The sequence below is a fragment of the Mesoplodon bidens genome, assembly GCF_964165515.1.
Source record: "Mesoplodon bidens genome assembly, chromosome: 3".
NCBI classification, from domain to species: Eukaryota; Metazoa; Chordata; class Mammalia; order Artiodactyla; family Ziphiidae; genus Mesoplodon; species Mesoplodon bidens.
In genome coordinates this window covers 94,843,690-94,865,910 of record NC_138178.1, presented here as the reverse complement: position 1 = coordinate 94,865,910, position 22,221 = coordinate 94,843,690, and the positions used below count along the sequence as shown (strand labels likewise).

The 22,221-nt window shown below is 55.6% G+C and overlaps 1 protein-coding gene across 5 annotated transcripts; it reads right to left on the bottom strand.

Annotated features, from left to right (window-relative positions):
- Positions 1–219: 219 nt before the first annotated feature.
- Positions 220–9,089, bottom strand: CCDC9B (coiled-coil domain containing 9B; the record flags this gene model as incomplete). 5 transcript variants are annotated; one of them, XM_081230193.1, is made up of 11 exons in its annotated part: positions 220–4,026; positions 4,111–4,153; positions 4,731–4,830; positions 4,930–4,983; positions 5,535–5,593; positions 5,918–6,117; positions 6,796–6,921; positions 7,012–7,167; positions 7,322–7,860; positions 8,144–8,254; positions 9,072–9,089. In XM_081230193.1, 9 exons carry the CDS (start codon positions 7,622–7,624, stop codon positions 3,481–3,483), a joined length of 1,587 nt encoding a protein of 528 aa, XP_081086319.1. In that variant the 3' UTR covers positions 220–3,480. The 5 variants fall into 5 exon arrangements, with proteins under 5 accessions (XP_081086319.1, XP_081086320.1, XP_081086321.1 ...); XM_081230194.1 differs by having other exon boundaries at positions 7,762–7,860; positions 9,072–9,083; XM_081230195.1 differs by lacking the exon at positions 5,535–5,593 and having other exon boundaries at positions 5,961–6,117.
- Positions 9,090–22,221: the final 13,132 nt, after the last annotated feature.

Genomic DNA, 22,221 nt, shown 5'->3' with positions numbered 1-22,221 from the left:
GTGGATGAGGGCAAAGAACATTCCCTGTAAGAGCAGAGTCACTTCATGATGCTTTTAACTGAACCAGACTACCCCGGGGGATTAAAAGCAGCTCACTGTCCTAGAAGGCTGGGTAACATTTACAAACCATCCCTGTTTCCCTGAGAGTGTCTTGACTCCAGTGACCATGAGACTAAAAGAGAAGACAATGGAAAAGACAGAAAACCAAGTAGACAGAGATCACAACAAAAAGCTACTTTATTTATTCGACAGATATTTACTGAGTGCCTTCTGTGTGCTACTGTGAATAGAGTGCCTACGGTGTGCCAGGTATATTTTGCATATTCTCATCTTTAATTTTCTTAACAACCCTTCATCATAGCTCCATTTTGCAGGCAAGAAAACTGAGGCTTTTAGATGTTAAAATTGACCAGAGTCATCCAGCTAGCAGGTGGCAGACCTAGGATTCAGATTCAGTCCCTCCGATTCCAAGGCCCATGTTTGTTCCCCTCAACCATGCTGCCTATCATCCCCAAAATACCTCCCTTACAATGTGGTCTGCTGCTCCCCTCTGTAAGGGGATATGGGCCAGGACACAGATGCTTTCCACCTCTTCTGCCCTCCTTGTTTTGAGGCCTTAGGTAAAGCTGTCATCTCCCTGCTGGCTCCCTACTACCCACTGCACTCTCCCTTGTCAGTTCCTCCAGCTCTGTGCCTGGGCTCCTGAAGCCGTGTTCCATGAAGAACTTCCCACCTTTGAGGAGCAGTCTTGTCTGTTGGTTGGAGAGGAGAAGGGAATCCAAGAAGAAGGCTCCCAGCCAGGCCTTTAACCAAAGGAGCCAGAAGGAAACAGAGCAGCCTTCCATGGTCCCGAGCTTTGTGGAGGGATGTCTATGCTTCCCTCCTGTTCCTTAGCTTGGTTCCATCCTAGAGCAGGAGGGGTGGCCCCCAGAGCTGCTGGTTCATTGCTCCTGAAGAAGGGCTCCCCTTTTTTGAGAAAAGTTCAGTGATACTTGCCTTGCACTCCAGTCCTCCTGCAACGAAGATGTCCTGTGCCAGACTCCATTCTCTCCAAGCCCTAGTGACTCATTCCCATGACATCCCTTTCTCCTAACATCCAGAAGGGAGAGAAGCCCTATTTCTCCATAGCCCTTTTGTCCAGCTTCCTCTCCTGCTTAGGTCTTGCTGTGAGGCCTCAACCAGAGTTCTGCCCAAGTTCTACATCCCCATCCCATAGTCAAACATGCCTTGGCACAGACCCTTTAATGAAGGCACATCTGTACCGTTGGGGGCACTGGGGGCTGGGGGAAGTTTGTGAATCTTAGAATTCAAATTCTGGATCAGAATTATGTGGGAGACATCTGAATTCGAGGCTGCCCGAACCTGCTCTACCCCAGCTCCATCCTTTGGGAGTCGTGAGTTCCAGAGCCAGTGTCATGTTCCAAAGCCACACACATGTGACTGGAAGGCAAAAGGAAAACTTGAGCTTGGACTCTTTCACCCTTGCCTCTTCATATCTCACAGGGGTCTTCTTCCCATAGGCACAGAATGTTCCCAAGCCTTTCCAAAATTCCTCTGATCAGTCCTCACCTCTTCCAACCCCCTTCACCTCATCCCATTCCCAACCAGCTTTCTCACTCCCCACTACAGGAAGTTGACACCACCCACTCTCAAGCATCTACCCAGTGCGTCAGTGTCCCACCCAACTCGGAGGCCAGGAAGCTCCCACCGGGCAGGGGCAGCCTGCCCCCATCCCCTACAGAGCCAGCAGCCAGCCCTTAGAGTCTAGAGTCTGTCTTTGCCCCTAGCCTTCCATACACTCTAGTCCAAACCCTTACTCTCACAGTGTGGTCCAGGAAGCAGCAGCAGAGGCGGCACTTGGAGCCTAGTAGAAATGCAAGTTCCCAGGCCCAGCCCAGACCTCCCAAGTTAGAATCTGCATTGCTCGGCACCTTAGTGTGTGAGAGGCACTGCTCTAAACAATCCGATCTGCCAAAAAGACACCCCCTCCTCATGCTTCCTCAATAGAGGGGGTGGAGAGCGGAGCAAGAGCCACAGTTTAGGCCTCACTGACAGTGGAGAGATGCTGGGGATGATCCGGACACTCCCTAGAGAACCCAGAGAGGCTGGTGAGGCCCAGGACCCTCAGCAGAGAGGAACAACCGCGGCAGAGCCACGTGGGGAGATCCAGGCAGGGGATTGGGGGTAAAGGGTACACGCGATGAGAAAGGGAGACGCGCCTGCCTCTGCGAGCTGCGGTGGGATGGTTCCCTCTGGGCTCCTACTACCATCCCCAGCCCCTGTCGGGCACCTACAGCCGAGAACAGCTCCTGCTGCGCAGCCTGGGTCTGCCGGATGCAGGGGTTTCTTCCCTCTCTCTTGCTGGCAAAGTCACCATCGCCCACCGGCTGCATTGCTGGTAGTGGGTGCTCAGGAAATGTTTGTTGAATTGAGAGGAAGCCACAGCTTGTGCAGAGACGTGGGCCTCAGGGGAGGGATGGGAACAGAGACTAAGTAGGAAAGACAAGTCCTGATGTCGTACTTAGCTGGAGTTGCTGTTTCTCTGCCTCTTGGGTCACTGCCTGAGACCTTGCTCTGCTCTAGCATGACACAGTGCAGGGAGGTGGTGGGAGGAGGAAGCTGCAGATGGCAGGAAACGACCCTGGGTGGCAGGCTCCCTCTGCCCCAGTTCAGGGTGCACTCCATGTCTGACCTGGGGGTGGGGGACAAGGTCCCTGACGGTGGGCTCCCGCGCCTGCTGTGGGGAGAGGAAGCTGGCCCCTCCTTCCTCCACCCCGCCGCCCCATTTCAGAGACCCTTCCTTTCACAGAGGAGACCTGAGCTCTGCTCTTCTATCCCCAGCTCTGTCCCTGCTGGCTGTGGCCTCCCTTTCTCTGGGCCTCAGCCTCCTCTTCCAGGAGGCTGAGGCCCAGAGAAAGGCAGGAGGCTTCCAGCTGATTGTGAGATTCCCCAGATTGGCCATCCTGTGAGTCCTGGACTGTGATTCACCTGGGTGCAAGGCAGGAGTGTAGGAAAGGGCCCGAGTCTGGGCTGGCCATGCCAGCTGCTGAGGCTGCCTGTACCTGAGGAGCCAGGAGCCGACAGCCGGAGAGGGAGGCCAGGCCCTGGGGGTGATGGAAGCCAGGAGAGCCAGGTGCTGAGTGCTTCCAAGCCTTGTCCTCTCGCCAGGGTCAGGGAGCTTGTGGCCTGGGCAGCAGCAGGCTGGGGGCAGGGCTTGCCAGCCTCACAGACCAGGTGTGGCGTGGGGATACACCAGGGGCTCTACCTGCAGGTGAGAGCACACACGTGCACAGGGGGCCGCCCGTGAGGTGCAGGGGTTGGCTCGTTGCCTTCACAGTGTCACACCGCCAGAGAGTCTGCCAAACTGCTCGGCCAGGCTGCCACAGCTGCCAGCTACCGCGTGCCCAGAGCTCAAAGATTTTTGACGGTGTCTTCCCTCCTCCCCTCCCCAGCCTGGCCCCCTGCCCCCGCGAGCTTGGCTCAGCATCTTCTTGCAGGGGCAGGACCCCCTGTCCTGCGCCTCATACCTCCTGTGCCCCTCGCCCTTTGGCTGCCTCCTCTGGGGGGTCTGCTTCGAGGTGCCAGGACCTGCCGGGCCCCAGCCTTGCCAGGCCTGTCTTCTCTGGGTTCCAGGGGCCCTGCCTCTTTTGGGGGCCCAGAACAAGTCTGGGCTTCTGGCTCAGCCTGGGGCTCGGTCCACCCCAGGGGCTGCTCGTGACCCTCCAGCCAGGACGCAGGGCTCTCCTGGGTCCCAGGCCTTGGACTGAGCACACGCGTGCTCTCCCCGGGCCCAGGGCCACTGGCACATCCTAGAGAGAGGTCGAGGGGAAGCAAGTCCGTGTTTCGTGGAGAGCCAGGCTCAGGACTGGCTGTCGAAGCTCCTGATTCCCCTTTTGGCTCCTCTGGTGATGCTGATGCTGGAGCTGGGCTGGCTGCTGGGACACTCATGGCTCCGCCCGGCTCCATCCTGCTCGGAGTCTGCGCATGTTCCTTCTCATTTGGAGTCCTTCTGGTGCTTGGGCTCCCCTGACAACAAGAGGTCGGCTCTGCTGGTTGGTGAATTCAGGGCTCATGTCCCTAGCCCGCCCCATCCTATGCCCAGGTACCCACCTCCTGGCTCTCCAGCTCCTCCTTGCCTTCCTTCATTTCCCACCTGCAGAAACGCAGAACATGGCAGGCCCCACCACTACCCATCCCACTTCACGTCACCTGCTCCGTAGCCAGCAGCCCATGTCCTTCAGGGACAGCCCAAGGGTCTCAGAGGAACCTCAGAGCCAGAACGAGGCTCCAGGATGCTTCCCTTCCAGCCCAACCTTCCTCCCCAAACCCAGCCACTTCCTCTGAACACCGCCCACCGTAGCCCCGTTGCAGGTCCCCAGCTGCTGTTTATGGCCAAGCCTGCAGCACCTTGAGTTCTGTGGGGACTCCGTGCGTGTCCCGGCCTGCGCTGCCTGGGAAAGGCGCGCCTGACTTCCCAGGGGACGGTAACTGCTGTAATTACCACCAGCCTCCCTGGACACCAGGCTCTCGCTGCTGCTGCCTTTGCTGATGGCCTCTCCCCGCATCTCATTAACCTGCCACAAGGCAGCAGTCAGCCAAGAGGCAGAGGCCCCGGGAGCTGGAGCAGGCACCTGGGCCAGTGCTGGGCCTGACCTCCCAGGGGCAGGGGAGGGCCAGGAAATTAGGGAGCCCAGATGCCTCCCTCGATTTTGCTCCCTGCCACATGTTACCTGCGGGCCCTGCCAGTCAGCCTCTCTGTCCCCCGAGCTTTGCTGCGCGTGGCCAGCGCCACCAAAGGTCTGCTGGGTTGCCCACCCCGAGTAGTACCACCTGCAAGAGATGGCCCACAAATCAAGAGAGAAGAGGTCCATAGCAGCCCAGCTCCTTCACCAGCACGTGGGACCTGCTCCTCCTCCTGTCCCAACTCACCTTTGCCATCAGGGGGCAACGGTGGGGGCTGTAGCTTTCGGTGGCTCCTGGGGCCTAAGTGGAAAAAGGAAATGGGGAAAGGGTGGGCGTCACAAAAGACCCACAGCAGGAACATCAGTTCTTTCGGGACCAGGAAGCTGCCAGCTGTGAGTGTTCTGGCTCCCAAAAAAGAGCCCTGGCCTGGGGGTCCGGGGAGCTGTGTCCCTGTGCTCGCTGTGTCACTCCTGACCAGGTGACCGGCAGAGCCTCTCCAGCCTCAAGCTCCCTTGTGTGTAAAATGAGGGGCCAGCGACGCAGAGTTCTGTTCCTATAACAGGCGAGGGGTGGCTGCCGCCCACGAGGGACCAACACCTCAAAAGGACCCCAGCGCTGACTTCCTGGTGAGCCCTTCTCCCCAGACCTTCTGCAGTCAGAATCCAGGACAGGGGCTGTAGGTTCGGAGGATGGGAAGTGGTGACCTCCTCTGATAGGGAGGGAGAGGAAGGAAGATGTCCTTCCATGCTTCCTTCCAGCTCTGAAAATAAGTGGTAAACCAAGAGACAGGGAACAGAGAGGAAGTGGGGGCAAGGGGTGAAAAAATCCAGGAGGGGTGGGTGTTGGCTCACCCCTCGTGCTGCCCACCCTGGCCGGGCCCTCTTCCCAAGGCTTGCTGGAGTCCTGTGGCCTGCGTTGCAGAGAGGGGGAGTCAGGCAGGCTGCTGGCAGGGAGCACAGAGGCTGCAAGGCTGCTGGTGGGCCGACACCTCCTGCCCCAGTCCCAGCCCCAAGCCCAGCCACGAACCAAGGACAGCATGGAGAGGGTGGGCCCGAGAAAGGTGGGAAACGCAGTGCCCACACACAGCCCTGAGCCCAGGGTCTGAACAGAGTGTCAGGCAGAGCCTCACCACCCTGGGGAGGGTCCCAGCAGCCCTCCAAGAGACACCCACAGTTAGCCCAACTCAGCCCCACAAGCATGTCAAACCAGCAGGATGCCCAGCCCTGCCACCCACGTGGGCTTGGCCTTGTCCAGGTCCCACGGGCGGCGCCAGTCACCCTGTGCGTCTCTGTGCCGCGCCAGGCGGGCCAGGTCGATCTGCTCTCGCTCCTGCTTCCACTGGGCATAGTCCCAGCCCACCTCCGGGGGCCCCCCCGCTGGCCGGCGGAGAGCTGGGCCTGGGATCAGGCCTGGACTCGGGGGCTCCCGGACACCCTGCAGGGAGAAGACACAAAGCACAACGGGGTCGAAGCAGAAAGAGCCCTGAGCTTGGAATGGGGATCCAGAGTCTACTAACCCCTTCCTCTCTCAAGGTCTTGAGGTCCCCCCACCAAAAAAATTAGATCCATTCCATCTCTAACATGCTGTTTGCTATAGGCACGGTTTCCGTCCACGCGTTAGTGGTGTCTTTTGGGCAAGTTACTTAACCTCTCTGTGTGTCATTTCCTCATCTGTAAAATGGGGATAATAACAGCATCTATCCACAGAGTTGTCGCTGGGGTGTGTGGGCAGGTGCAGGCAGGGTGGAGAGGCACCCAGCAGCCGTGAGCGAGAGCCAAGACTAGGGGCTGCTGCCACCTAGAGGTCACACCTGGCACATGGCCAGTCTCTTACACCCTCCTGACAGACCTCCAGACCACCCACCCCCCCAGCTTGCCTCCAGAGGTCCAGGTAGGGTAAGGGGCTAGGTCACACCTCTGGCTTACACTGTCTCTCACTGCAAGACCCACCCAACGTGGAGACTGGCCAGAGAAAGGAAGAAGGAGTTGGAAATTCTTGCAGGTCCTGCCTGGGCCACGTCCTTGCAAAGGGGGACATATGTGACTCAGCTTCTGTGCCTCCCCCAAAAGGGGACCACCACATTCATGCCCCCAGCCCCTCTTGAAGAGCTACCTTCTGGGCAGAATCTGAGCTGATGGCCATCTGCATGGAGGGGCTCCGGCCCAAGCCCCCTCCAGGTGACCCTTCTGCCCCCTGGCTCCTTGCTCTGGTAGGCTTCTCACTTACGATCCGCTTGGCCTGGGGAAGGTGCGGATGGGCAGTGTGGCAGAGCCAGAGAAGAAGAGGCTGCCTTCCTGGCGCCCGGCTCCCCCCCCCAGCACTGCTCACCTCGGCTTTGTTTTCCATGGTCACAGCCAGCTCCACCCGCTCCCCCAAGCGGAAGGCGCCAGCGTGGGCCTCTGCCTCCTCATCCTCAAACATCTCATTGGCTGCTCCAGGCCCAAGGGCGCTCCTTGCCCAGTTCCGGCTGACCACCCGCTTCCCCTGCAGAATGAGGGGCCGTGCCGTCATGCCACATAGACAGCACCGGACAGAGGCTGGGGCCTGGGTCCTTTGGGTGGTTCCCCAGGCTGGGTTCCAGCCCTGGCCCTCCCTGGAATGCCCACAGAGGAGCTGACGCTGCGAGGCGTTCACATACCAGTGGCATTAGGTTATCCGGGCCTGGGGCCACCCAGGGGCCCAAGACTCCACAGTGGCCCATCATCTCTGAGCTGGGCAATCCAAAGCACTCAGACAATGAGGCTCTGTCCCTCAGACGCTGTTCCTGGCATTCAGCCCCAACGTCTCTGTGCCCCTGGGGTTTGGGGTTTACGAGCGGCCTGTGCTTGGGGGTACGGGTGCAGAGCTCTGGGGCTGGAAAAGGGCATGAAGAGGCTTCTATCTGGTCACCTTTCAGCTGTGGCTCTTTGGGGATGGGGGCCAGCAGTGGCCTGGGCTGCATGAGGTTGGGAGCTGGTAGGTATATGCCCCAGAATGTAAGCGGGAGGAGCGGGGGCAGCTGTGCTCCCCTGGCACGGGCTGGGCCTCCACCTCCTTGCCACCCCACCCTGTCTGCTGGGTGGGTCTTACTCCAGGAACCTGGCTGATGGTGACAGTGAGGCCGTCAGGACGGAGGAGCTCCGGCGTGGTCCCAGCCATGCCCCCCTGCTCTGCCTGCCGACGGTCTTCCTGGATCTCCTGTGGGAGGGCCTGGGGTCAGCACAGGCCATGGCCCCCCAGGTGCACAGAGACACAGATGTTGACAGGCCTACACAGAGAGACACCAGTGGGACACCAGGGGGCAGAGGCACTACATCACAGAGTCCCCAGGACCCTCACAGAGCCCCTGAGATGGAACGCACCCAACCTAACCCTGGTCCCAGGCCCAGAGCCTGCAGGGAGAGACAACCATTCAGGGTCTGCAGATCGGACAGGGAGTGCCAACCCGGTCAGTCCTCCCGGCCCGTCACAGCCCACTCACCTGGTACCTGCGCAGTAAGGCCTGGTTCTTCTTGCGAAGGGCAACGATCCTCCTGTCCAGCTCTGCATCCTTCTCCTGCCTGCTCATTGGGGACTCGGCCCCATGAGGCCCCTGCAGAGGCCAGGGGGCCCAAGCTCCTGACTGCTGGGCCCATCCCTTACCAGTTCCCCGACTCTCACATTCGCCCACTCTACCATGTTCTTACCACCCAAGGAGCAGACTCCAGACCCAGAGCGAGGGTCACGTGGGGAGATGGCCCATGGAAGGCCCCCCAGCCCCACCCCGCTGGCCTCTGTGCCCATCTTCCTGCCACCTCTGAGGCTCAGGCCGGGGCCTCATACCCAGGCCTGCAGCTCCCAGCAGTGGCTGCCCCTCCCTCCGGCTCTCCTGGGAGCTCCACTGCAGAGCAGAGCCGAGCCTGGAATGGGAGTTATAAATGGCTCTGGCAGCGGAACCTGCCGTGACTGGGAAGTTGCCAGGGTATTCAGGAGGTCGAGGGGGGGCTATTTGACTCCCAGGCCAAGAACCACGGTGAAAAGAGGCCCCTGCTCTGTCCTCGGCTCCCAGGCCCTGGACCCCACTCCCCAAACCTGTGCCCAGACTGTGGGAAAGAGCCACTCCCACAGGCCCAGCCTCTCCAGGCCCTGAGCTACCTACAGTCAGTCGGGGCAGGAAAGAGCCAGCTCTGAGGGCAGGCCCAGCCAGGGGGTCACCCCAGGGCACACTGTGCCTCAGCACCGAGATCCCCAAGTCCCTCCTTCTCTGGCTGCAGGGACCCCGTTGTGGCCGATGCCCCTGCCCAGCCCCCCACCGGCATAGGCACAGCCCTCTTCCTCCCAGGCCCAGCTGCCCCCAGCTGCCCCCAGAGTGTGGCTGCCTGGTGTCCCAGCCCCAAGAAGCCCCCCGCCAAAGGCAAGGTGCCACTCACAGCCGAGTGCATGGCAACAGCAGGCACCGAGAGATTTCCAGAGCAGCCCTGGGGGAGCCAGAGCAGGAGGGAAGCTGGAGCCACCGGAGCCGGGCCTCTGCAGGCCTCTCCCTGCCGGCTTCACCGCCCAGCACACGAGATCATGTTGTGATTACAAAAGACTCCTCTGGGCTCCCAGCCAGGAACGCCGTGGCCACCGCCCTCACCATCCACCCTCAGAGGGCGAGGATCAGGGCCCCGGCAGCCAGCTGGCCCTGCCCAGCACCTCTCCCTGCCCTGCCCCGGCATCCCCAGATGGACTGGCAGGGACTTCTCTCTGGAGGGTTGAGTCCACACAGGGGGCCCTATGCTCCAGTGGGACCCCAGCCTGGGCCTGCCTGCAGACAGATGGGCAGCCAAGTAGCCTCTGGCCCTCCCATTAGTAGAGAAAGACCTATAGCCCAGCCCACTGTGCTCCCTGGTCCAAGGGGCCCAACTCAAATGAGCATCCCCTGTCCCCTCACTCTTCTCATCAGTTCTGGTTTAAGTAATTCGAAGGGATTAAGAAGCTCCCCTCCCCTAGGCCACCAAGTACTACCACATACCTAAAATAACACCATTTGTCATTCATTCCATTAGGTTCAACATTGTCTTCCCTGTATTTTCTTTATATATATATATATTTTTTTTTAAATATTTATTTATTTCACCTATTTTTTATTTTTGGCTGCGTTGGGTCTTCGTTGCTGCGTGCTGGCTTTCTCTAGTTGCGGCGAGCGGGGGCTACTCTTCGTTGCGGTGCGCGGACTTCTCATTGCAGTGGCTTCTTTTGTTGTGGAGCACGGCCTCTAGGTACACGGGCTTCAGTAGTCGTGGCTCGCGGGCTCTAGAGCTCAGGCTCAGTAGTTGTGGCGCATGGGCTTAGTTGCTCCGCGGCATGTGGGATCTTGCCGGACCAAGGCTCGAACCCGTGTCCCCTGCATTAGCAGGCAGATTCTTAACCACTGCGCCACCAGGGAAGCCCTTCCCTGTATTTTCAAGTACAGTCACTCCTGGGACACTCAGCTGTCCGGGTCACCCCTTGGTGTGGGGAGCATCCCTCAGGGTCTGCGCTGCCACAGCTCAGGGCTGGCCAACAGCCTTCCCTCTTGGTTCCTAACTTGGGCCTTTCCTGGCCTTGCTCTCCAGGGCTGGCCCTTTCAGCCTCTCTGATCCTGAGAAAGGAAGCAACGTTTCCTGGGAAAGTCTCTCCCCAGATCTTCCCGGTGCATCTGAGGCTGCTGTCTCTGCCCAGGGGAGCAGCTTGCCTGGCAATCCCACCCTTAGTGCCTCTGGGAGGAGGGGTGGTCTCTCCGTATCAGGAGCACCTGGGGTCTAGTTCAGTAGTAACAGGTGCCCAACCTCCAGGCCCTGAAGGGCAGGTCGGAAGTCCCTGCATTTCCCCTCATGCCTGATTGACCAGGCCTGTTTCTCTAATTCCATGCATGACTTGTCCCCTTCTGTCTCCAGAGCAGAAAGCCCTGCTGCCCTCTCTCCTACCCAGACCAGCCCAGGCAGTCAGAGGTCCAACCTCTGCTCCCCTTGAACTACCCCTTCCTGTCTCCCCTCCCCTCCCCCCTCCCCACCACGCTTAGCCTCTTTCTAGGCCAGGCCTTGGAGCAGCAACCCTGACCCCATGGCCAGTCTCCACCACCCAGAGTTCCCATCCTGCTTACAAATGCCACTGTGCTCTCTCTTCCTTTCATGCCGGATGTTCCCACTGAGTCAGACTCGTCTATATTCCCAGTGATGGTGACGCACCCAGGCTACACACACACACACAAACACACACGCTTCTTCTCCCACCCTCTCCACGTGCTGCCTACTGAGTTCCAGCCTAGTCTCTGAAGGTCAGGGCAGGGCCCTGGTGGGGTGGCAGTTGGGCCCCCTGTCACCTGCCCCGTGCCGTGTGTTTGGAGCTGGAAGGCCCGCAGAGCACCAGCCTGGGAGGGGGAGATGCAGCTGAGACCTAACGTTCTCTGTTGTCTTTGCAACCCAGGTCCCCAGACCAGGTTTGGGGAGGGCAGGTGTAGATAGAGGAGGCTGTAGGAGAGAGGCAAGGTCTGCCGTCCCCCTTGTGCCTGTTCGCAGCCAGGGTGGGGGCAGGACAGCAGCGGGGAGCAGCAGGCACAGGTAGAAATCCAGCTCTCCTGCAGGGAGGGCGACCCAGATCCCTGGAAGGCCTTGCAGGAAAAGACTCCCCTAAACTAGTGGCAAAGGCCTCCGGACCCAGCAGGCTGGAGGCCCACGTGCCCAGGAGAAACCAATAGTCAGACAGACCCACGGTTGCCGGCCATGTGCTTCCCAAGTGTTACTCACACAACAGTCATGCCTCAGAGCAGTCTCCTATTTTCTCCAGTCTCTGGTGTGCCTGTCTGCTCTCCCCTGGACAGAGGCGCTCTGAGGGCAGGAATGGTGTGCCAAGGGGCTCTAAATCCCCAGGGTCTGGCCCAGTGCCCCTGGAAACTACAGGGCCTCCGTCGGCGCTTGCAGAATGAATACAGGAGTGAGGAAGCCATGCTATCCTGTGCATGGCTGTGGGTACTTGTGCATTGGCTGGGGCTGCCTTTCCCTCCACCCGGAACACACGCAGCCTTGAGGGAGGCGGTGTCCGCTAAGGTCCTTAACCGTGAATTTCCTTTCCCTGTCTAGGGAAGGCGGGGTGTGACCAGCGTTGTGTTCCCCCGGGGAGACCATGTCTCTGTTACTCTGTGTCACCACTAGGGGGCAGCAGGGTTACAAAAGCCTGGTTGGGGGGCCCTCTTCCCCTCCCTTCTGCTCCCAGCGCCCCGCCCACAAGTCTCCATAACCCCCACCTCCCAACTCCGCCAGACCAGAGAAGCCACATGCGTTGTAAGAGCCTCATTTTACTGGTGATGAGACCAGAGAGGGAGCGCCCCTCTGCCTAGGCTGCTCAGCCTGTTTGTGGCTCAGATGAACCTAGCAGCCGGGCACCTGCCTCCTGACCAGCTCTTTTCCTGGCTGTCCCAACAACGCTGTTCCTCCTGATACTTCACTGTGTGCCCTCCCTCCCTCTACACAGGGATGGGCCTGTTGTCCCGGGCCGCAGATCCGGGCCGTGTCTCTTCCCTGGCTGGTCTCCCCCCATCTCAGGCAGCCTGCCAGCTGGGCCCATAGCACTGCCACCTCACCCTCAGCACCTCCCTGGATCAAGAAACTGCTGTCATGACTCCTACTGACCAGAGGTTTAGTGCAGGCCTCTCAGGTCAGGCCAGGCCTGGCCCTGGGTGGGAAGGACTCAGAGTGCATGGGGTAGGGCCAGAGGGACAAGCGCTTGGCAGGCTCCAGATGCCAGGGACAGTCTGGGCCCTACCACTCCCAAGAACACACGTGCCAGAGCAGGGTGGGGCCGAAGTCCTTTGAAGTATCAGGTGGCAGAAGGATGGTTTGGGGAACCCCTCCTCCATTCTGATCTCCAGGGCACACCCTGGGCTGGGGCATCCTGAGCTTTCCAGCTCCAGGCCGGCAGTGGGAGGAGAACCCTGACGTGGAACCGAACCCCTGAGCTACTTCACCTGGTCCAGTCAATGAGGGAACAAAAAGTGAAGACCCAGGCTCCACCTCAGAGGCACCTGACGATACCAGGCCACGTAAGCCTGAGGCCAGGGTGACATAAGACTCATCAATTGAGGAGTTTTGCTTGCCGCAGGACAGGCCAATAAGTCGGAGATGAGGTGTAGCCAGCAGACGGAGAAGACGGCAGACTAAAGTCTCAAAATAACCATCTTATCGGGGTTTGGATGCCAGTTTCTTTTATAGCACAGAGGGGGAGGAGAGAAGCAGTAAAGTAAAAAGGCCAGACGTTTTGCAAATATCCCCTGGAATGGCCAGCCTCCGGGAAGGGATGTGTTAACTGTTAATTTCTTCTTTCTCTTAGCCATCCACAGGTGGACACGGTCCGGATGTTTGCCTGAACAAAAGGCACTTGGTTTAACATTCTGGCAGAGGGGCAGGGTTCCCTGAGGCAGGCCATTATGTATACACAATATCCTTTTTTTTTTTTTGGCGGTACCCGGGCCTCTCACTGTTGTGGCCTCTCCCGTTGCGGAGCACAGGCTCCAGACGCGCAGGCTCAGCGGACATGGCTCACGGGTCCAGCTGCTCCGCGGCATGTGGGATCTTCCCGGACCGGGGTATGAACCCATGTCCCCTACATCGGCAGGCGGACTCTCAACCACTGCACCACCAGGGAAGCCCTACACAATATCCTTTTAGTGAACAAAAGCAGCGGAAAGCAAAGGTTAAAGTAAAAGAAACAGATTCTACATGTAGTCAGATTTGGCTCTTCCCTTTTACCATTTTCCAGGAGATAACCTTCCAGGGGATGAGCAAGACTCAGCAAGGGGATGGCAGTGAGAGTGTTACATGAAGCGGTAATGGCATCTTACTAGTAAGAAAACGTTAGGGGACTTCCCTGGTGGTCCAGTGGGTAAGACTCCGTGTGCTCCCAATGCAGGGGGCCCGGGTTCAATCCCTCGTCGGAGAACTAGATCCTGCATGCCCCAACTAAGAGTCCGCATGCCACAACAAAGATCCCGCGTGCGGTAAAACCAAGACCCGGCGCAACAAAATAAATTTAAAAAAAAAGAGAGAGAGAGAGAGAGAGACCCTTAAGTTAGGAAAGTGCAGACCAGACCACGTAGGTCACTGAATGGCAGACTGAGGGGACAAATCCATCCAGAGGGGCTCACTGAAGGTTTTACAGCAGGAGCTAAGGAGGCCATGCAGTGGTTTAGGAAGCCAGGGAGGAGGCTGAGTCCGGATCGTGGAGGGAAGGGTCTGTACCAGAGAGGGCAGAGGAGTTTCCAGGGAAGGGTGAGCAGGAGAGCCTCAGGAGGCCTCAGAGCATCAGCATGGGTGGGGGGTGGGGAGGGGCAGGGCAGCCAAGACAGCGTCTAGGACTCAGGCCTGGGGTCCTTATGGATGTGGGGAGCAGGCCAGGCTTACCCACATGTGCCCAGGGTGCTCCTTCCTCTAGGCAGGCAGAGAGGCTGGAAGGCTAGCTTGGGACAGACAGGCTCTCCCCAGCTTGAAGCTCATCACAGGGGCCTCTCATGGGGATGAGGTGTGGGTGGGATCACACCCTCCAGGGATAGGGAAAAGGTCTGGCACAGTTTTCAGGGGCGGAGAGAAGGACAGAAGCCCAACAGAAGGCCGAGGGATTGCTGAGCGCTGACCTTTGGAATGGCAGGGGGTGGATGCCCCCTCTCTGGAGGTGATATCACCCAGCCTAGAGGCTTCAAGGCAGAAGAGGGCAACCAGGGTGAGAGAGAGCACGCTGAAATGCCTGGGACACCACAGTCATCACAGGGAAGAGGAAGCAGCCTGGGGGTGGAAGGGAAGTAGGGTGACCAGTTGTCCAGGTTTGCCTGAAACTGAGCCCATCTTAGCACTGAAAGTCCTGTGTCCAGAAGTCCCCCCATTCCTAGGCAAACCTGGATGTCTGGTCACTTTATGAGGAGGAGGCTGGGGCAGGGAGGGAATCTTCACCTGTGAGTGAAATACTCTGAGTGATGCCAGAGGCCAAAGATGCAGATGTGTCCCTCAGGAAGATCCCACTGTGAGCAAGGGGATGAACCATGAGGCCAGGAAGACAAATAGGTCATCAGTGCTGATACTGATAATCATAATAACATCTTGCACTTACATCTAACACTGCCAAAGCCCTCACACATGTGATGTGATTTGATATCATCAAGCTTTGAAATATGTGGATTAGCCAGGGCTAGTGTTATTCAATTCTCTTTGGCGATCAGGGTCAGTGACCTGCCCGGGAGTCTCGTGGTTGGGTGGGGGCCTCCCGATGCACTGGCCCCATCCCTGCAGCACCCTCTTATGCCCAGGTCAAGGCCAGCCACCTTTACCCTCCTGCCAGGAGAAACCTGTCCCCCCAAACCCTGCAAAGGTGCCTGGCTGTCCCGCCTCCCTCCCCACCCCACCCCCCAGGACAGCCCAGGAGCAAAGGCCTTGCTGGCTCTACTGACAGGGATTGGGGGTCACAGAGAGGGCCGACATCCTGCCTTTTGGCCTTCACCATCAGTCCACACGCTCCCTGAGGCCCCCCCACCCATGGCCTCTACCGCTTCTGGAGATGCCCTCAGCCTCTCCTCTCCCTGAGCCCAGAAATGTCTCTCCTTCCTCCCAGAGTGCCTTTCTTCTCCACTTGGTGTGCCTTTCTGGCAGGGAGGGGCCACCTCTCTGCCAGGCAATAAACAAAAGCACTCGGTAAGCACTTACTATCTGTAAGACATAGTGCCAGAGGGTAGAGGGGACCCACACGTGGTCGAGGCTCTGCTCACCCCCAACATCCTAGGATTGGGTAGAGGGATCCCATGGAACATCGTGCTCTGCTATAAATTGATTCCAGGACTTCCCTGGTGGCACAGTGGTTACAAATCCGCCTGCCAATGCAGGGGACACGGGTTCGAGCCCTGGTCCGGGAGGATCCCACATGCCGTGGAGCAACTAAGCCTGTGCGTCACAACTACTGAGCCTGCGCTCTAGAGTCCGTGAGCCACAACTACTGAGCTCGCGTGCCACAACTACTGAAGCCCACGCACCTAGAGCCTGTGCTCCACAAGAGAAGCCACCGCAGTGAGAAGCCCACGCACCCAATAAAGAGTAGCCCCTGCTCGCTGCAACTAGAGAAAGCCCGCGTGCAGCAACGAAGACGCAACGCAGCCAAAAAAAATTAAAATTAAAAATAAATAAATAAATAAATAAGACATTATTAAGCAAGACAAATCCATTAAAAAAAAAAATTGACTCCAGTGTGCCCACCCACTGCTGTGGACATCCTCCTCACCTCCCGAAGGCTGCACCCCACCCAGACCACTCAGACTGTCCTCCCTTCTCTGTCCACCCCATCAAGATGGGTCTACCTCTAAATTGGGAGATTGGGATTGACATATACACACTACTGTATATAAAATAGATAACTAATAAGGACCAACTGTATAGCACAGGGAACTCTACTCAATACTCTGTAATGACCTATATGGGAAAAGAATCTAAAAACGAGTGGATATATGTATATGTATAACTGACTCACTTTGCTGTACACCTGAAACTAACACAACATTGTAAATCAACTATACTCTGATAAAAATTAAAAAAAAAAAAAGTGATGGGTCTACCTCCTCGGCCCAAGGCCTCCGTACCTCCTATTGCCTGCCTGCAGTGATGCAGACCCTGAGCCCAGACCCTGACTCCAGAGATTCAGAGAACCAGGGTACTGAACCTTGAGCCCAGAGCATGAGGCCCCACTGCCCTCCTCAGCCCTGCAGTCCCCTCTCCCCCTTGGGGGTCCATGAAGCCATAGGCCTCTCCTTTTAGCTTCCTGCCAAAGGCTGGGGCTGGGGGTGAACCGGTCGTGACATCAGGGTCCCAGAAGGGGAAAAGGAGGATTTCTGGAAGAGGGGGACTGGGAGGGCTGGGGAGGGCAGGGCGTGGTGGCCACAGGTAGTACCATTCAGGCAGCATGGGCTGAAAGGTGTGAGCTCTGCAGACACCGCGCCTTTGTAAACCTCCGCCTGCCCTCCGTGCAGTAGCTCCCCTAAGGCTCACAGCAAATATGTACATGACAGATTAATAACTCCCCATCTAGTCATAAACCAAAGTCCTTTGCGCACAGTGTTACCAAAGCAGGCTGGAATTTTTCAGAAATGCATTCCTGAAAAGAGAGACAATGTAATGTGGAGAAGGGGCCCAGGCTCCAGACTAAGATGGTCCTTGATTGGGACTAACTACACGCTAGCTGGGTGACCTCAGGCGAGTGTCTTAACTTCTCTGAATCCTGGCTTTTCCTAATCTATAAAAAAGAGGAAGATAATAACACCTATCCCCAAGAGCTTATGTGAGATAATTGGTATTTTAAAAGAAACTGACAGGGCTTCCCTGGTGGCGCAGTGGTTGAGAGTCCACCTGCTGACGCAGGGGACACGGGCTCGTGCCCCAGTCCGGGAAGATCCCACATGCCGCGGAGCGGCTGGGCCCGTGAGCCATGGCCGCTGAGCCTGTGCGTCCGGGGCTTGTGCTCCGCAGCGGGAGGGGCCACAACAGTGAGAGGCCCGCGTACCGCAAAAAAAAAAAAAAAGAAACTGACACACAAATACTTTCCTTTCCTGCCCACCAGGGAAATAAAAGAGAATCACTATTTTCCTCCTCTCCATTTTCCAAATTGTTTTCTGATGTGGTTATGTTGCTTCTGTTTTTACAGCTATGATTGAGGCCAAAATGATATATCAGAAATGGCAAAAAATGTACAATTTGATAAGTTTTGCCGTGTGTTTACCCCATGAAACCATCCTCACAATCAAGATAATGAACACATCCATGAAACCCAAAACTTTCCTCATGTCCCTTTCTAACGTCTCCCTCCAGTCCCTCCCCCTCCCACCACGCTTTCCCCGGGCAACCACTGATCTGCTGTCATTATCAATTGGTTCACATTTTCTAGAATTTTACACCATTCTAGAATTTTATAGACACTTATGTAGTATGGATTCATGTCTTGCTTCCTTCACCAGCAGTTATTTTGAGGTTCACTTATGTTTTTGTGCCTATCAATAGTTCATTCCTTTTTACTGTCGTATTCCATGGAGTGCATGCACCATGATCCGTTTATTCATTCACATATTGATGGACATTTGAGAAGTTCCCCAGTTTTTAGCTATTCCAAACAAAGTTACTACATTCAAGTATAAACCGTAGTGAGGCCCAGGTTTTCCCTTCTCTCCGGCAGGTCACTGTTTAAAAATGAATTTAAAGCAGTTCAGGTGCATCCAGTTCAACCAGGCTTTTTATAGGAGAACCTAGAGAGAGCAGCTGCTTTAGCTTCTCTGCCTCCTCCTGCATGTTCTCGATTTCACATGATCCTTGTTCTCCTTGATCAAAACAGGGCCCCTCCGAGCCATTTCGCCTAGTTGAGGGTGGGAGTGTCAGCTGGCCTCGGTTTCACCCATCACGGTGAGCCCAGGGGTGGGCAGCATGAGCTCAGGTCAGCCAGGGGACTGCCATCACGGGAAAAATCCTCCTCCTTCTCCTTTTTCCAGAAAATAAAAAAAATTTTAATATGTAGAAAAGAGAGAAAAATAAACAAAATATAAACCACAGAAATGGAGACCAGTTACTACCCAACAGTAACTACACCCCAACCTTGCATTCATTCACCAGATTTTTATTGGGCACCTGCTGAGGGCCAGTCCCTGGGGATACAAAGGTGAGCAGACAGTCCCACGGAGCAGGATACAGGAGAAGAAAGATGCAGGGAGAGAGGGGATGCCTTGTAACAGGGGCATCTGGTCTGTCTGCAGGGGCCTAAGGGAAGCCAAGGGGTGTGGCACAAGCAAGAGGCCAGAGGATTCAGCTGGGCCGGGCCACAGGGGCTTGCAGAGCACAGAGCAAGCTGGTGGTCTGGACTGCAAAACCCTAGGCTTGCCTCCCGCTTGTCGACATTCTAAACCCAAAGTCCCCTCTTCTTCTTTTCTTTTTTTTCTTTTTTCAGTGTCCTGGAAATTTATTAATCTTATGCCCACTTCTATTAAAAAAATTTTTTACTGAAGTATAGTTGATTTACAACATTGTGTTAGTTTCTGGTGTACAGCATAATGCTTCAGTATTTTTGAAGATTATATTCCATTGTATGTTATTACAAGATAATGAGTATAATTCCTGTGCTATACAGTATACCCTTGTTCCTTATCTATTTCATATATAGTAGTTTTTTGTTTGTTTGTTTGTTTTTGTTTTTGCGGTATGCGGGCCTCTCACTGTTGTGGCCTCTCCCGTTGCGGAGCACAGGCTCCAGACGCGCAGGCTCAGCGGCCATGGCTCACGGGTCCAGCCTCTCCACGGCATGTGGGATCTTCCCGGACCGGGGCACGAACCCGCGTCCCCTGCATCAGCAGGGGGACTCTCAACCACTGCGCCACCAGGGAAGCCCCTATATAGTAATTTTTAATCTGTTAATCCCATACCCCTAATTTGTCCCTCCCCACTTTGGTAACCACAAGTTTGTTTTTTTTCTGACTCACTCAATTTCCACTCCCAGGCGAGCTCCCTGAGCTGGGGCAGCACATGTGAGAACTCAGGCCTGGGGCTCGGTTCCCAGGGCACAGATTCCAGAGGCCCCTCCACTAGGCTCCCTGTTTCCTCCTCCACCCATGGAAGCAGGTGATAATCACACTGTTTTGTATGAGTCAGTGGGTTAACTAAGTGTGTGAAGCACCTTGGGGCCTGGCATTTAGTAGGAGCTCCATAAGTGTTTAGAGACGGCCCTCTGGGTGTTAAACAGCCTCGCCAGGGTATAGGCCCCCTGCCTTGGTTCTGTGGCATCTTGTTACCAGGCTGATGGGGTAACGGGTTCTTCCCTGCTCCTTCCCACCCACTCCACCCTTACACACACACACACACCCCACACACACACCCTGTTTCCAGCTGCTCTTTGCCCAGTTAAAGATTAGCCCAGCCCCCCTCATTCCTCCACACCTTCAGCCCATGAACCTCCCAGTGCACCTGGCCCACCCCAGCCCCTCCCTATCCTTTACAAATATACCTGAGGACAAACAGAGCCTCAGACTGCCTCCTGCCCCCTGCTCTGCACTCCCAGGTCAGGGTCTGGCTCCGCTGGCTGTGGGATCCGTGAGTACTGTGGGCCTGTGTGGTCATGGTCTCTCTGGGTATGTGTGTGTGTGTATTGAATTGGTATCTGTGCCTCTGTGTCTCTTTGTGTGGGTGTCATTCGTGCGCACGCACGCGCATGTGTGTCTCTCATAAATGCCATGTGGGTCTGTGCTATGTGTCTAGGTGCCTGACCCCACTCCTGGGTCTGCGCTCTCTTCTTGAGTTAGAATTGAATTTACAGCCTCTGATGCGCCAGGCACAGGGGTTTAGCTGAGGGTCCAGGAGATTGTGTTAGTTCCCTTCCAGAGCCACCAACTCCTACCCCTCAAGCACCTTGGCCTGAACTGGGGAGAGACAGTCCAAGGCCTGTCTTTTTTTTTTTAATTGAGCTATAATTAACGATAAGGTTAGATTAGTGTGAGGTGTACAGCAGCTTGTACCTCTCGACCCCCTCCGCCCATTTCACCCAGGCTCCACCCCCTGCCTCTGGCAACCACACATCTGTTCTCAGTATCTGTGAGCTTGAGGGTTTTTGTTTGTTTGTTTGGGGAATTTTTTTAGGTTCCACATATAAGTGAGATTATATGATACTTGTCTTTCTCTGTCTGACTTATTTCACTCAACATAATGCCCTCAAGGTCCACCCATGTTGTCACAAACAGCAAGATTTCATTCTTTCTTATGGCTGAAACAATATTGCCAAACAATATGGCTAAACAATATTCATTGTTTATAATACACATTTTATTTATCCATTCATCTATTGATGGACACTTGGGCTGTTTGCATGTCTTGACTATTGTAAATAATGCTGCAATGAACATGGGGGTGCATATATATTTTCAAATTAGTGTTTTTGTTTTCTTTGGATAAATACCCAGAAGTGGAATTACTGGATCATATGGCAGTTCTATTTTTAATTTTTTGAGGAACCAACATACTGTTTTTCATAGTGGCTGCACCAATTTACATTCCCTTTTCTCCACATCCTCGCCAACACTTATTTCTTGTCTTTTGGACGATAGCCATTCTAACAGGTGTGAGGTGATATCTCCTTGTGGTTTTGGTTTTCATTTCCATGATGATTACTGATGTTGAGCACCTTTTCATGTACCTGCTGGCCATCTGTATGTCTTCTTTGGAAAAATGTCAGGTTCTCTGCCCATTTTTTAAAATTAATTAATTTATTTCTTTATTTTTGGCTGCGTTGCGTCTTCATTGCTGCGCGTGGGCTTTCTCTAGTTGTGGCGAGCAGGGGGTACTCTTCGTTGCCATGTGTGGACTTCTCATTGTGGCGTCTTCTCTTGTTGTGGTGCACGGGCTCTGCGCGGCCTTCAGTAGTTATGGCACGTGGGCTCAGTAGTTGTGTCTCGCAGGCTCTAGAGTGCAGGCTTAGTAGTTGTGGTGAACAGCCTTAGTTGCTCCGCAGCATGTGGGATCTTCCCGGATCAGGGCTCGAATCCATGTCCCCTGCATTGGCAGGAAGATTCTTAACCACTGTGCCACCAGGGAAGCCCCTCTGCCCATTTTTTAATGGCATTGTTTTTTTTCCAAGGCCTGTCTTTTCTCTTTCTTCCAAGCCAGATCCTGGCTGGCCCTAAGGTTTTCTTTACCACTCCCTCCCCAAGCCTAGTCCCATGGATCTCTTCCATACTCATCACTCACTAAGGGGAAGAAGGAGGTGACAGGAAGGACCGTGGCATAGCTCAGAGGCTGACCTCAGATGAACATTTCTTGCATAAGTAAAAGCCAGCAAAAATGGGTGGCTCAAAAGGTGCCGGGGGACTTCCCTGGTGGTCCAGTGGTTAAGACTCTGCGCTCCCAGTGCAGGGGGCCTGGGTTCAATCCCTGGTCAGGGAAGTAGATCCCACATGCTGCAATGAAGATCCAAATAAATAAATTAAAAAAAAAAAAAGCTGCCAGGGGCCTGTCTTGCAAGGGGCTGGGGCTGTTGTAGTACAGAAGTGTGTGTGTGTCTGTGTGTGTGAACATTTGTGCCTCTATGTTTGGCAACCATATGAGTACCAGAGTGCCCTGATATCAAGTAGTTGGTCTGTATGTCACATATTATATTCTGATTTGTGGGTCAGAAAAAAAAATTAATTAATATACCACATTTGTACTGGGTCCATTCTGGAGTTGTCCATTATGACCTATGCACCAGCTCCAAGCAAAACAAGGCCAGCCTTGGCACCAGGGCACCTCAGAAGCTCCATCCTATGAGAGCACACTTATTGGCAAATGACAGATTGGCTCAGCCCCCAAGTCCCCTTCCAGTCCTGGTGGGAGGAGACAGGAACAAGCAGCTTGGATCAAGGAAGGTTTTCCATTCACTTGTGCCATGGGGGTAAAGGTCTTAGGATCCCCTGGATCCCCCAGAGGCCCCTACCCACCAACCCCATTCTCCCTGCTCTGGGTACACGGACCTCTCCAAGCCTCCCTCCCCACCTTTATGCCAGGCGTCTACACAGGGACAAGAGTCTCTAGG